We start from the raw sequence: 14,540 nt of genomic DNA on the forward strand, positions 1-14,540 counted from the left end.
AATACATAAGGAGGAGAGTGGGGGGATGGGTTTTATATGAATGGCACCGCCCGCCCGCCTCCTTGCCTCCCTTCTGAAAAATGTGTAGAGCAGTAGGAGGAACCCCTCTGAGACATGCCTGGAAAATGGAAAGTTGGCTGGCCTCCAGTCCCCCCCCCCCCAGCTCACAACCACAAACACACACACTCTCACAAACACTACATGTTAGCGTAGTTCCATTCTGTGCACTCATAAGACATAACAGTGCACACGCAGGTGATGAACACAAGCGGCCAACTCAGCAGAACTCAAATTGGGTTTGATTGAGTCATAAAATAATATTTAGTTGCGTACAGTTCTCCTTTTATTTCACAATCCCTCTTACGGTCGCCAATAGCTAAATGAGTCAATTCCCGAGAATGTAGTGTATGGTCTTTTGTGTCTTTTTTTGTTGCCTCTGCGTGTCATTTGATTAAGTGCGTTAGGCAGCTGTGGTAGAGTGTGCGCAGCTCCGGTGGTCAGATGTTTGTGTCCTTTGTTCCCCGTGTCGTAGATGAAACACGTGGAGGAGCGCTTCGGAACAGACGCCAACAAAGAGGTCCTGCTCATGTGTATCGGCATCACTTCAGGAGTAGGCCGTCTCATCTTCGGCAGGGTGGCAGACTATGTGCAAGGAGTCAACAAAGTGTACCTGCAGGTAAAGGCCTCGCCTCCTGACTCAGGGACAACCCTCTTAAGGGGTTATATTCCTATACGTGTCTCTGGTCCTAACAACCATTACTGCAATCTGTTTACATCATGTTACACCCCCCCCCCCCCCCACACACACACACACACACACACACACACACTCCCCACTCCCCCAGGTGTCGTCGTTCCTGGTCATCGGTGTGATGTCCATGATGATCCCTCTGTGTCACGTCTTCGGCGGGCTGATCGCCGTGTGCCTGCTCATGGGGCTCTTCGACGGCTGCTTCATCTGCATCATGGCCCCTATCGCCTTCGAGCTGGTCGGCTCCCAGGACGTGTCTCAGGCCATCGGCTTCCTGCTGGGCATGATGTCTGTGCCCATGACCGTGGGGCCTCCTATTGCAGGTAGAGAGACGGCAAGCCAGCCTCTAGGTTCACAGTGCCACCTACAGGGCAAAAGATGAAGTTGTGTTGCAAGGGCCTGGGTGAGATAGCCAACAAGATAACAGACTTGTTTTCAGACCGACTCGTGACAATGATATTAACATTTACTCAGTGATGTAAAATGCCCATATATTTATCTATCCCATGAGCATGATTTTGTGCTTATCTGAATCTTGAACCCTTTGGACGTCTACAAATCATACAAAGCTCTCTAGTGCCTCCTGGTGGTTATTCTTGGAACTTTACTGATGAAATACACGGCTCAAGGAACTAGAAATGAAATGCTCCATGCAAAAATAGATTCCCCCCGAACATAGAAATCGAAACTATTATTAACGGATTATTAATATGCCAAATGAAAAACCCTTCAGTGATCATCTGAATATGAGTGGATAATGTTATGCTGTGTATATGAATATCATATGATATGGTATCAGGGGTGCAAACTTGTCACCTTTCTGCTAAATTAGCCGTTTTTACCTCAAAATAGGTCATCCATGTGAATCGTGTAGATCTGGAAAAAAAATAGATTGTGGGGGGGAAGGTGTCTCATCAAAGTCACATGATGCGCGAGCTAACTAATCTTCCTGTCTGCTAAACGCTGCTGCTGTTGAAATAACTTTTAGCTTAGTGCTAGCGATATATATTTAGCACCATTAGTGCTAGCGCTATCCCCCCGTCAAAAATGTATCATTGAGCATTGATAATTTTCAGGCAACAAAAAAATAAGTGTCACCTTTTTGGGCCATCACCAGTTTGCACCCCTGGGTATACCGAGTGGAAGATGTACATCTCACCACTGGAATGTGAGTGCACAAATCTCCACTCATCCTAGGGTTATCCCTGACTCATCGACATGAGTGTGCTGACCTGCGCAAACTGTTTACATTGTCCTAGACAAGGCGTCTATTAAGTTCTGAACTAGCCTAGCATTCCAGGGAGATGACAAAGACATAGTGGTATGAGCAGAGAAAGAGGAAGTCATGCAACTCAACGTGAACACGTCCACATAGGGAGACTCAGGGGCTTGTAATTGGCCCTGACCCTAATCCCCTCCCCTCCCCACCGTCTTCACTGGGCTCTAATCAACACTGTTGTATTCAAAGAATGGATTTTGACAAACTACTTAGTATCACTCAGTCCCAACTCAGATAAGCCCTTTCTAGTTGTTGTTTTTAAAGCCCAAAGGTTATCATTGTCACTCTGAGTTGTGCCTTTAGGGTGCTACTGAACTGTGTGCCTCTTTTGCATTGAGGCCAGTTCCAAATGTAAAGCATTAAAACAATGAATCTCTCTCTGTCTCTCTCTCTCTCTCTCTCTCTCTCTCTCTCTCTCTCTCTCTCTCTCTCTCTCTCTCTCTCTCTATCTCTCTCTCTCTCTCTCTCTCCCCCCCTCCTTGTTCTCACCCTCTCTATTTCTCCAGGGTTCCTAAGGGACAGACTGGGGAGCTATGACGTGGCCTTTTACTTGGCTGGTATCCCTCCCATTATTGGAGGGGCAGTGTTGTGTCTGATCCCCTGGGTGGAAGCTAGGCGCATTAGGAGGGAGAAGGCAGAGGCTACGAAAGAGGGAGTTGCCCAGAAGATGCTGGAGTATGAGCTTAATGTAGTTCAGGGAGACACAAAGTATCCAGTGAAGAGTGACCCCGAATCGGTCATCTAAGTCCCCCAAACACAGTCAAACAAAGACACACATACACACTCACTCACAGGACTGTTGAATATGTATATGAAATATGTATTTACCTGTGTATGTATAAACAATATTTTGATGGCTGCTTTTGCAGGAGAATGTGGAGAAATGCTGAAGTAATGATACATATCAGTTAGACTCATAGATACTCGACATACACAACTTAACATGAATGTGATCTTGAAGAGCTATGCATTGGATTGTTGTTCTCTATCAATATTCCAGCTGTTGAATTAACTTGAAGGTTAAAATGGAAATTAGGAAATCTCACATTTTGAATTTCTTACAAGGGAACGCATGAACGCTTTACTTGGGTGCTTTTTTGAAGGCTGCAAGCACTTAAGTTACTTAAGAGCAGCAGTGGCCAGTCTCACAGGAAAATTCTCCCCGTTTTCATTCTTGTGCATTCTTTAAGGGAATAGAGGGCTGTTTAGAAATGTGCTTCTGCAAAAACAAGACAACACAAAACTATTTCATTTCAAAACTATGGACTAACAATATTTTGGACACTATCATATATTCGTCATGTTATGGACAGACATGGTCTTGGCTTCAGTGTAAAGACACAATCTAACGCTGAGTGGATTTAACTAGAGAAAATACTGCTTTTGCCTTTTTTAAAGTCAACCTCTTTATTGTTCTGTTGAATTATGTCAATAAGACATTTTTCTGTTATAGCATAGAATGAACTCTTAAAACATGCCAAGATTGTAAATGTTGGGGGAATTTTTTTAATATATATATTTTAATGAAATATGAATATCACTTCAAAGAAGTGCTTTATGAGATAACGGATAGGGAGGTTGTTTATAGTGGTAGTTTCAAGGGTTTTACTCTTGTATTAGTCTTAAAGGTGCTCAGACACCTCAAGGGAGCAGCTTGAACACAAGGATTGCGTCCCACCCATGAAATATGAAATGTCAACATCATCTCAAGGCTGCAGCGTCATCCTGAAATAGGCCTGAATTCATCCGAGGCTGTAGATGTTATCTTTGATAGATTATAGCCTGAATGCTTTTTAGAGAGGTTGCCTGTATGTCTGTGCGGCTACTTGATACAGTACCTGAGGATCCCTGTCAGTGTTTTACATCATTTTCATTGTAATTTTTGCCAGCGCAGAACAGGATCCTCAAACTGTAAGTCTGCTTTTCTATGCAACGTGAGTGTAGGATGAACGTGAATATAAACCAATGTTATATGTCCAGCATATTTTATAATTATAGCCTCAGTCTCCACTATTAGTTCAAATGCAATTTAAGATATGAACTTCATTAATCATTAACAAATTTGACCATTTAGTCAAGTTAACCATTGACTATGTGCTCAGTTTGCTAAACTTAAAAAATATGTTGGTTGTAATGATCATATTTTTCATATTTGTATTTATTTTTTTCTAGAATTTGTTTAGCGGCCAATGTTACGCCATAATTAATGGGTGTTGTTGGTCTGTATCATATTATTTGATGTTTTGAATGGTCATTCCTTTTATTGTGACTTTTTTGGGTGTGCCCTTAAAATGTAAAGAAAATGGCTGATTATCTCTGGCCAAGTCTATTTGCCAAAGCACCACGCATTCATATGCCTGAAGGTATTGTTTATCACCCTCAGGATAGTTGATCTAAACAATTTTTCAAATGTTATGAGAACATTCGCCTGCATTTCACCAAACCATTGTTAATTATATAAAGATTGTTTTTGGAAAACTTGAAGACTCACTGTTTTAACAGTGAAGGATTTTGACTTGACAATCCCTTTGACCACTAAACACGCAGAAAAGTCATTCTCTACCAAAATCCAGAGTCCCAGCAATGTTTGTGGGTCATTGATTTTTCCAAGACAAGACTTGTGACAAGACACAATCTACCTCAGATGTCATGCACATTTCTGGTATTTCGTCCTAACAATCGTTGCAGGACAGAGAGAGGCTTGAACTTCAAACCGTGTTAAAACTTGACCATCAAGGATGTTTTTTTGGGAACATCTCCCTCCCTGTATCCCCCCATAGATTGTCCAAACATTAGGCATGTCTTTTAGCTTCCCAGCCTTCAGTGTTGTGTGCCTGTGTGTTCCTGGCTGTCTGTATCGCAGAACAATGTTTGTGACTGTTTGGGGAAAGGCAAATACATCAGAAATTCTGAGAAGAAAAGTCACTGTCTTGAACTTAAATGTCACTTTGGGAAATAGCTCTATTATCTGTGCTATTCTGTGCTTTTAATTTCCACAGGTTATATTTCGCTAGTAATGTTATTAGATTAAGCCCCTGTCATGTCATGGGGAGTGTTTTTGAGGACATTTATATGCCTTAAGTTTGTTTGTGTATTACTAGAGCATACCTTACTAATAGAAAATGTCCAATGATACATAATTCATTTTGTTCAGCTGTTAGTTTCGATGTGCATACAGATCTCAATTCTTAGTATGCATCTTTTTCCTTCTTTCTTTTTTTCCTTCTTTTTCTTGTTTTACATTACAGACATTATCAGTTGCACAATTCACCAATGATAGCCTCAAGTAATTTCTCAAGTAAAAGAAATTCCTGAACTTATACCTCTGAGGTTTATTGAGATACCTCTTTGCCATACACCCTACTAATTGTTGTAATACAATTATTGATTCAGTTAATAAATTATCTCTTAAATACTGAATGAATTCCTTGCCATCCAAAGAAGTTTGTCACTTTTGGGGAATGTCCCAGTATTTACTAGAACATATTAAGAGAATGTGAAGATTAGGCTATGCATGTTCTATTTTTGTTAAGTGGCTAAAGACCAAATTAAACATCATATTGTAATAATGTGAATATGTGTCTCTACTATGTAGTCCTAGGTGATATAAGTTTATTCAGACATGTTTTGCTGTATACAGGTGTAAGTTAGTGTATATAAAGTATGCCTAATGCAACTAGAATTATACCAAACTGCACTTATGACAGTATTCTGTAATAGATACTGTAATGTTGCAAAGAAAAAGAAATCAACTTTGCTTTCACCCGCTGCTTTCATCCAGGCTCCCATTTTCGTATTCAACATTTTGACTGTTTAAAATGATTTCCATTTTTTATATTGTTTTAAATGTACACATTGTAGATTGTCGATAATTACAACATTCTCATCTGCTTTATTAATTTCAGCATGTTCTTGTTATTTCATAATGTTTTTCAGTTTTGTTAATTCTGTGTTTTTGTGTTTTGATTTTATTTTATGATTTGAAATATACCATAGTACTATGTACAATGTGGTACTATGTATAAAACTGAAATTATACATATTTTTTAACAAAGTAAAGATTTGTTCCAAGTTTTTCCTTGACTTTCTCATTATTTATCACTCTGTATTTTGCTTATACAGACTTTTTAAATTGTATTTATTTATTTTACTTTTTTTATTTGTATCGCACTTTTCCTGCAAACGTTGCAGCTCAAAGTGCTTTAATCATTATATAATCATCATTAATTATTTAAAGGCAATATTAAAAAGATGGGTTTTTAGTTTTGACTTGAACATATTTGCTGAGGTTGCATCCCTAATGTAAACTGGCACTGCATTCCACTTGGTTGCATAAAATGAGAATGTAGCCTCACCAAATCTCTTCTTTTGTACATGTGGTACACAGAGAAAGCCAGCGTCAGAAGACCTGAGAGCTCTATTGAGCTGATATGCTAGCAAAAGGTATTTAAGATATTCTGGTGCTGTGCCAGTGAGAGCTTTATAAACAAGCAGAAGTATCTTGAAATCTATTCTGAATTTAACAGGACGCCAGTGTAGAGTCTCTAAAAAGTTATATGAGCTCTTCTCCTTGTCTTGGTTAAAACTCTCGCTGCTGCATTTTGGACTAATTGCAGCTGACCAATAGCTTTCTTAATAACAAAAGCATGCATTAACACTTCTGCATCAGCTTGCCAGAGAAAATGTCTAACTTTTACACCATGGTACTGTACAGCAGCAACTCAACTACAGCCTTCCCTTTTGACTCATCATCAATTTAGATTTTAGAAGATTTTACCAAAGTTTCTATTGTAATTTGAAATCCATTATTATTTTTGCAGTAATCTCAATACATATACAGTCATGTGAAAAAGATTTGGCACCCCATGAAAACTTTTTTTTTTCAACACATTCTGGAACTATGCTTAGGACAGATGAATTATTTAGGCACAGTAACAGAAGGCATGTTTGGCGCAAACCAAAGACCGCATTTAAGCACAAGAACCTCATACCAACCTCATACCAACATCACACAGCTGAAGGAATGAGTGGGAAAAACATTCTCCCAGTTGATGTTGTAGACAGTTATAGGAAACGTCTAATTGAGGTTATTTCAGTCAAAGGGGGGGGGTAATATCAGCTATTAGGGCATAGGGTGTCCTAACCTTTTCCTCAGTAGGAATTGGCATCTATTCATTTTCTGTGAAATAAATGGAAACAAAGTTACATTTTCATTGTTTTTGGTTCAATTACATCACTTTTATCTATAGATATCGTTTGAAAGAATATCAAATATGAATATGTCCATATTTCTTAAAAGAATAACAAATTATTTCACATGACTGTATAATACATGGATATTTCTGTTCAGTGAAGGCGAACATAGAATAAAATGGACTGTAGAGGTCGCCGTTTTCTATCAATCTCTCTGTCATATGACTAGACTTCCTGTGGGTTGACGACGCTTCAACTCCCCCAGCTGAGCCGTTCCATACGATCTAACATCATGAAGTAGGCACCCCCCCCCCCCGCTCGACCCTTTTCTGCGATGAATAACTAAATGATTGACCTACTAAAGCGATATACAGTCTACGGTACCAGAACCTGTCGTCCACGGAAAGGCGCACCACAGTCAGTTTGTTTACCAATCACTGTCCATTAACCATCATCTGACAGGTCTGCCATGTCTGTCTCGGCTGCCAGAGATCCTGTCGTGAAAAAGAAGCATGTTCGTTTCGCTAGAATGGAGGAAGAGGAGGATAACGACGATGACCAAGAGGAAGACACTCTGTTTGACAAGAGGAAGGACACGAGGCGAGCGTTGAAGAGTGTGATGAAGGTGGGGAAGAGGAGCTGGAAACCAGGATTCGATGATGTTGAGATCGTCGGCGGAGGTGGAGGTGGAGGTGGAGGTGGCAGCACCTGCAGCCGCTGGATGATCACCCTGGTGCTCTGTGCCTCGTTCCTCGGACTGGTAAAGAGGGCTGCTGATTATTTCGCCGTCAATAGAAACCTTTATCGGGGCCCTGAAATGTGCTGTAGTAGCCTTCTCTTTTGTGTTGTCTTAAATGTAGTCATATTGCTAATGTATGCAAACAGTGAATAGACAATAATGCACATTTCCAATGACTATGACTGTCTTTATTTAGTGATTTGTGTAGCACATGAGTGAGTTGTGGTTTTAGCGTCATTCAAGATAAGGGGACTTTCCCATGTCAGGTGAATTGACGGTTGGTATCCTGAATGAACAGGAAGTTTGCGTGTCATGGCTGTACAACTGGCTTTTCAACCTCATGTATCATTCAGAGCAGTTGAACCCTACCAGACCAAGGCTGCGTTCGTAAATTCGCTCTGTAAACTAATCAGCACTTATGGAATGCCTCTTGTCCAATCAAATTACTTGAACCCAGTGTGCGCTCCTGCGCTCTCAGAGCGAATTTACTGTGATTGGGATGAAAAAATGTCAGATTTGATGTTATATTGTATATGGAAAGTGGCAACCATTGGATATGACCTGAACGTGTAATAAGACCATATTGTGTGTCTGATACCTTGTGTTGGCCTAAGGCTTTTTTTCTTCTTTTTTCTCCTGTTCCAGGGAATGAGTATCTCTGTTTTAGGACCCACATTTCAAGACCTTGCCATCAATGTGAACAAGAACATCAGTAACATCTCCTACATCATTGTCGGCCGCTCGTTGGGGTATATTGGCGGCTCTGTGTTGGGAGGGATTCTCTTTGACTTAATGAACCACCATCTGCTACTGGGTAAGACTTACAGACTAGAATAAGTCCAGAGAAACCACAAATAAACTGTGTTCATTGAAAAAGCGGAATAATGCGCAACAAACAATGTTAACATGTCCCATCCTTAGAATCTTTGTTGATTTCTAGTTGTTTTTGATTGTCCATTGTTGTTAATATGCTGCGTCATGCCTGCTAGTCAGAACCTATTCTTACAACATAAATATACACTGCTCAAAGAAATTTAGGGAACACTTCAAGGTTATGCCTCCCCAGACCATCACTGACACGCCAAACCGGTCATGCTGGATGATGTTGCAGGCAGCATAACGTTCACCACCTCGTCTCCAGACTCTTTCACGTCTCTCACATGTGCTCAGTGTGAACCTGCTCTCACCTGTGAAGAGAACGGGGCGCCAATGGCGAACCTGCCAATTCTGGTGTTCTCTGGCAAATGCCAATCGAGCTGCACGCTGCTGGGCTGTGAGCACAAGTCCCACTAGAGGACGTTGAGCCCTCATGCTACCCTCATGGAGTCTGTTTCTGACGGTTTGGTCAGAAATATGCACACAAGTAGCCTGCTGGAGCGAGGTCATTTTGTAGGGCTCTGGCAGTGCTCCTCCTGTTCCTCCTCGCACAAAGGAGAAGATACCGGTCCTGCTGCTGGGTTGTTGCCCTTCTACGGCCCTGTCCAGCTCTCCTCATGTAATGGTATCTCCTCTACGGTCTTGAGACTGTGCTGGGAGACACAGCAAACCTTCTTGCGACGGCACGTATAGATGTGCCATCCTGGGGGAGCTGGACTACCTGTGCAACCTGAATGGGCTGCAGGTACCGCCTCATACTACCAGTAGTGACAAGGGCACTAGCAAAATGCAAAACTAGAGAAAAATCAGTCAGGAAGGATAAAGAGAGAGAAATGGTCTGTGGCCACCACCTGCAAAACCATTTCCTTTTTGGGGGGGTTGTCTTGCTGTTGCCTCTCCTGTCCACCTGTTGTCGCTTTCATTTGTACCATTTGTACGCTTCCTAACTGGACAGATCGATATCCCAGAAGTTTAATTTACTTGGTGTTATATTGTGATGATTAAGTGTTACCTTAATTTTTTTGAGGAGTGTAGTATTTCAGAATACGACAGTCCACGCCCATCCTCACTCACCTGTATGCCCCCCCCTCACTCACCCTGTATGCCCCCCCTCCCTCTCCCCAGGCTTTTCTATGCTGGTTACAGCATTTGGAATGTTTGGAATCCCTTTCTGCAAGAAGGCCCTTCTCCTCACTGCCCTGATGTCATTGATTGGAGTGTCTATGGGCTTTCTAGATACAGGTTAGTGATGGCAAAGAATCTCTATACTGTACTGACAGAAAGAAAAGAACATAAAATACGGTTGTAAGTGAATGTATCCGATGCTGTTCTCTCTTGCAGCTGGTAATGTCCTCATCTTGAACACTTGGGGGGACCAGGCTGGACCCTACATGCAGGCCCTGCACTTCAGCTTCGCTGCGGGGGCTTTCGTCTCGCCCATCATCGCCAAGCTGATTTTCGGAACACCTCCGGACGTGGACGTGGACATGGGCAAGGGCGAAAACAACACCATGAACACCATGGTGATGTCCCAGTCGCCACTCGTCACAGACCAGGTGTCCAAAGCCCTGGACTCTCCTACATTCTCCCACTATTTCCACGGTGCGACCGGCACCATGAAGTCCATGTGGGCCTACATTGTGATTGGGTCTTTCATCCTGCTCATCTCCCTCCTCTTCTTCATCCTCTACTCCCGCAAGAGCCCCGTTCGTGACAGATCCCAGACCCCCTCAGGGAAGCCACTGGTGTCCAAACACCACAACGCTCTCATCGTCATGCTCTTCTTCTTCTTCTTCTGGTACGTTGGGACTGAGGTAGCGTACGGCTCCTTTATCTTCACCTACGCTAAGGATTATGCCCGTATGGACGAGCGTCAAGCAGCAGGGCTCAACTCACTGTTCTGGGGGACGTTTGCTGCCGCCCGGGGCGTGGCCATCTTCGTCGCAGCCTGCGTTCACCCGGGTACCTTGATCTTGCTGAGCCTGGTGGGCTGTACCCTCTCCTCCCTGCTCCTCACGCTCTTCAGCAGAGAGGCGGTGGCCGTGTGGATCTGCACCGGCGTCTACGGCGTCTCCATGGCGACCACCTTCCCCAGCGGCGTCTCCTGGGTGGAGCAGTACACCACGGTGACGGGCCGCTCGGCGGCTGCCTTCGTGGTGGGGGCGGCCTTGGGAGAGATGGTGCTGCCGGCCCTGGTAGGGTTCCTGTTGGGGAGGTTCCAGGACCACCCTCTGCTGATGTACTTGGCCCTGGCCTCCTCCACCATCACCTCCATCCTCTTCCCCGTCATGTACAAGGTGGCCTCCTCCCCCAGCGGCCCGGGCAGGACGCCCCGCTCCAAGGGTCACAGGGAGTCTGACGACAGCGAGTACCGCCAAGCCCTGCTGGACTCGGGAGCCAATGACGAGGAAGAGGAGGAGGAACGGGAGCAGCAGCAACAGCAGCAGGAGGATGATGATGAGGCAGACCAGTGGAATGACGCAGACTTTGAGGTCATAGAGATGGATGACGCCAGCCTTATTAACTCTCCTAACAAAGCCTTCTCACCACCTGATGCTGCTGGAGTGTCAGGAGACACCACTGCCCCCTCTGTCCCGTCCTCTATTGCCCAGCCCACAGAGCCCACAGGAGGTGCTTTCTCAGACTCCATCTCCCTCCTGGGGGAATCACCCAGACGGAAACTGCTGCTCTCTCTCGACAGGGAGAAGAGAGACTAAGGACTGGGGATGAAATCTACCACAATTCTAAGTGCTGTAAAGACATTACTGTATTCTAGAATGAGAGCCATGTCTTCAGAGAAACGTGTCTATTTATGTCTGGTAGTGTGTGATTGTCCTCTGTCCTGCGCTCCTTTAGTTGGTTAACTGTACAAGTACAACAGTACAGATGTACTGTGCAATATAGATTTTTCTCCCTTCAACACTAGGAATCAGCTAATAATGAAATACATGGAGGCTGTACAGTACTGTACATTAGGGGCAGTTTTCCATGAGCACTTAGGCCAACACAAACATTTAGCCCAGTTTCTGATAATTAATTGTAAGTTGGAAAACTGAACACTAAACATTTATTCCTTTTGATTTGTTCAAAATTTGTATTTCTGTTATTTATATTTAATCTTATATGAATTAATTTTCAGATGAAGATTATTTAGCTACAAATGGGGCCTGATTTTGAATTACTTGTTTTTGTCAGACCTTGGTTTGAATGAAGTTTATTTTTTGCACTTTTTGTAAAAGAAAATATGGAATATTTTCAAGAAGAATTGTAATTTGTATGCCTTGTTCTGTGATGAAATATGTCTAGTGACTAGTTGTAGCCTTCATTCAGATCTTGGTGTTAATTTGATTCATGTTTTCGATTAAAACTATGAAAATCACAACCATGAGCAGAATCTAACAGACACAAGTAAAATAATTGTATACATTGAGTTTTATTATATCAATCTTGAACCTTCATCCACAGCAATGTCCATTAAAAACAAACAAGAAATCACATTTCCTTCCTATTTTTTTTCCATTTTTTTCCATATTTTTTTTTACATTTGTACAAATACACAGATCCTGTGTATAGTTGTTTGGGAAACAATATAATCAATCTTAACATTGGTAGGTGACAACTGTTTACCATGGAGAAAGCATTAGAAATACAGTATGTATACAAAACAAATATGCACAAGGAAATAATATATGCTCTTGCCATAAATTATCGAAATACAGTATTGCAACAGTCCCAGATGTGAAAACTGAAATGAATACTACCCATCCTCTTGATAGATGTCAGTGCCTCAGAGTAGCCTATCAGGACAATGCTCAGCCAAAAATGGATTTCAATACAATCGAGGCTAAAAGAAAGAAATGTGGAAACATGGCACCCTGAAGCAAAATGCATTTAAAACAACCATTTGAGTTTTTATATATATATATACTGACGCACAGTGAGAATTTAGATGGGCACTGTACAACTATTTACAAAAGATTGCAATTCATATAAAAAAAAAAATCATGAAGTGTATCAGTGGTTTATGTGGTCAGTCTTTACTTTACAACTTAGAGTTGTTAGGAGCTCCTTCGAAACAATGTTCAGAGTTTCAAGTCAAATTGCTACAGCGCATACAAAATAAAAATGGTACAAGAGCCCTCTTTGACCAGACTGCACTTAATGCCATATGATGCAGACAAGACAGTCTTCAAATACATCATCTGAAGAAAACATCAGCTTCACTCACAACCAATAGCAGGTAATGAAGACGGCAGCGAATGAGAACAAACAAGCTTTAGAAAAAACCCTCACCTCCCACAGGAGGCCAAACCCAGCCAGTCTGCACACGCAGAAATACTTGTATAACAAATAACAACAGGACCAAATTAAAACCCAACAGGGTTCAATCAAAGCATCATTTTAAAAAAAGGACAAAAAAGAAAAAGAGGAAAAGACAGGTAAACACTGGGCTGAATGAGACAGTGTTTAGCACCAATGTAGCAGTGCGCTCAGGGGCGGGACCCGGGGACAGGCTGTTCAGAACTGCTCCAGGAGTTGACGGAGGTAGGGGGCCTTGGAGAGCTGCCGGTTGACCCGGGACAGCTTGTAGAGCACTGGGCAGTCCAGCGACACGCACGGGATCTGCCGCTCCGCATTGCCGCAACAGTTCCTACAAATCTGAAGCAAGACAAGTATAGTTAGTGGGGTTTAGACAAACATGACAGATCACCTTTTAATATTTAAGTCATTTAGCAAACGCTTTTATTCAAAGTGACTTACAATAATAAGTAAATAAATAAATATGTAAGTGAATCAACAGCGGCACTAAATCGATAGACATATGGACCCACAGTAAATACACATTCAAACACCCCCCCAGAATATCAACAATTCAGATTTAGTTTTTCTTCTTAACTTCTAAGTGGGTGGGCAAGATGCACATTTGGGTGGGCTGAGGGTGTCTGCTAAATGCCTAAAATGTAAATGTGACTAGTATAAACCCAGGTATATACATCAGTCAGAAGTAAAGACTAGTATATACATCAGTCAGAAGTAAAGACTAGTATATACATCAGTCAGAAGTAAAGACTAGTATATACATCAGTCAGAAGTAACACCTTCGATAAGAACAAGTGCCATCAGCAGTCAACGGTGCTCGTATACATGATTCATCAGCTTCACCAACCAGGGACACAATTGTGGTCTGTTACAGTCATTTACATTTTTGACATTTAGCAGACACCTTCATCCAAAGCGACTTACTTTAGACAAATGTACTTGTTGTAATTGAATCATCATTAAAAAAAAAACATATCTATGCTAGGACCAGGGGCCATTGGCAGTCACAATCGGTCAACTCCATTATCAGCTAGCTTACATGCCCTGACCCAAACACCGTCAGGTCTCTCAGGGAAAACCTGGTTACCTGGATAAATAACAGATAAAAAATACAATAAAAAAAAAAAATCTCACCTTTAGCAGCTGGTCTTGCTGGGCCTCCCACTGGCGGATGTCCTGGTAGAGAGTAACAGCGACGCGTTGGGGGTCGGCCCGGCAGCGTGCACAGACACCCAACTGGGTGAGCTCGTCACACACAGGACAGTGCAGCGTGGTGAAGTACTGGGAGATCGTCCCCTTCCTCCCCACCTCCTCTCCTCCGACCGTCGCGGAGCACGACGCCTTCTGAACCTGGACACGCACCAGAACCCACCAGTTTAGGG

The 14,540-nt window shown here is 42.6% G+C and overlaps 3 protein-coding genes across 3 annotated transcripts in view; 2 read left to right on the forward strand and 1 right to left on the reverse strand.

The window, feature by feature from the left end:
* Positions 1 to 6,100, forward strand: part of slc16a10 (solute carrier family 16 member 10) — a 38,843-nt gene extending 32,743 nt beyond the window's left edge. Inside the window, exons 4-6 of the mRNA XM_080526067.1 lie at positions 533 to 676; positions 846 to 1,074; positions 2,537 to 6,100. Of these exons, the coding sequence (XP_080382193.1) occupies positions 533 to 676; positions 846 to 1,074; positions 2,537 to 2,775 (612 nt within the window). The 3' untranslated portion in view covers positions 2,776 to 6,100. The remainder of the gene's footprint in view (positions 1 to 532; positions 677 to 845; positions 1,075 to 2,536) is intronic.
* Positions 6,101 to 7,692: 1,592 nt separating this feature from the next.
* Positions 7,693 to 11,560, forward strand: mfsd4b (major facilitator superfamily domain containing 4B; the record flags this gene model as incomplete). The annotated part of the gene is made up of 4 exons (XM_080525335.1): positions 7,693 to 7,983; positions 8,608 to 8,776; positions 9,964 to 10,080; positions 10,180 to 11,560. The coding sequence occupies 4 exons, from the start codon at positions 7,693 to 7,695 to the stop codon at positions 11,553 to 11,555; spliced, it is 1,953 nt and encodes a 650-aa protein (XP_080381461.1). The 3' UTR covers positions 11,556 to 11,560.
* A 1,780-nt stretch (positions 11,561 to 13,340) lies between these two features.
* The window catches only part of rev3l (REV3 like, DNA directed polymerase zeta catalytic subunit), a gene marked incomplete at its 5' end in the record, with an annotated part of 63,997 nt that continues 62,797 nt past the window's right edge, over positions 13,341 to 14,540 (reverse strand). Inside the window, 2 exons of the mRNA XM_080525333.1 lie at positions 13,341 to 13,497; positions 14,293 to 14,508. Of these exons, the coding sequence (XP_080381459.1) occupies positions 13,357 to 13,497; positions 14,293 to 14,508 (357 nt within the window). The 3' untranslated portion in view covers positions 13,341 to 13,356. The remainder of the gene's footprint in view (positions 13,498 to 14,292; positions 14,509 to 14,540) is intronic.

Source organism: Nansenia antarctica (genome assembly GCF_963989245.1).
Source record: "Nansenia antarctica genome assembly, chromosome: 3".
Lineage (NCBI taxonomy): Eukaryota > Metazoa > Chordata > Actinopteri > Argentiniformes > Microstomatidae > Nansenia > Nansenia antarctica.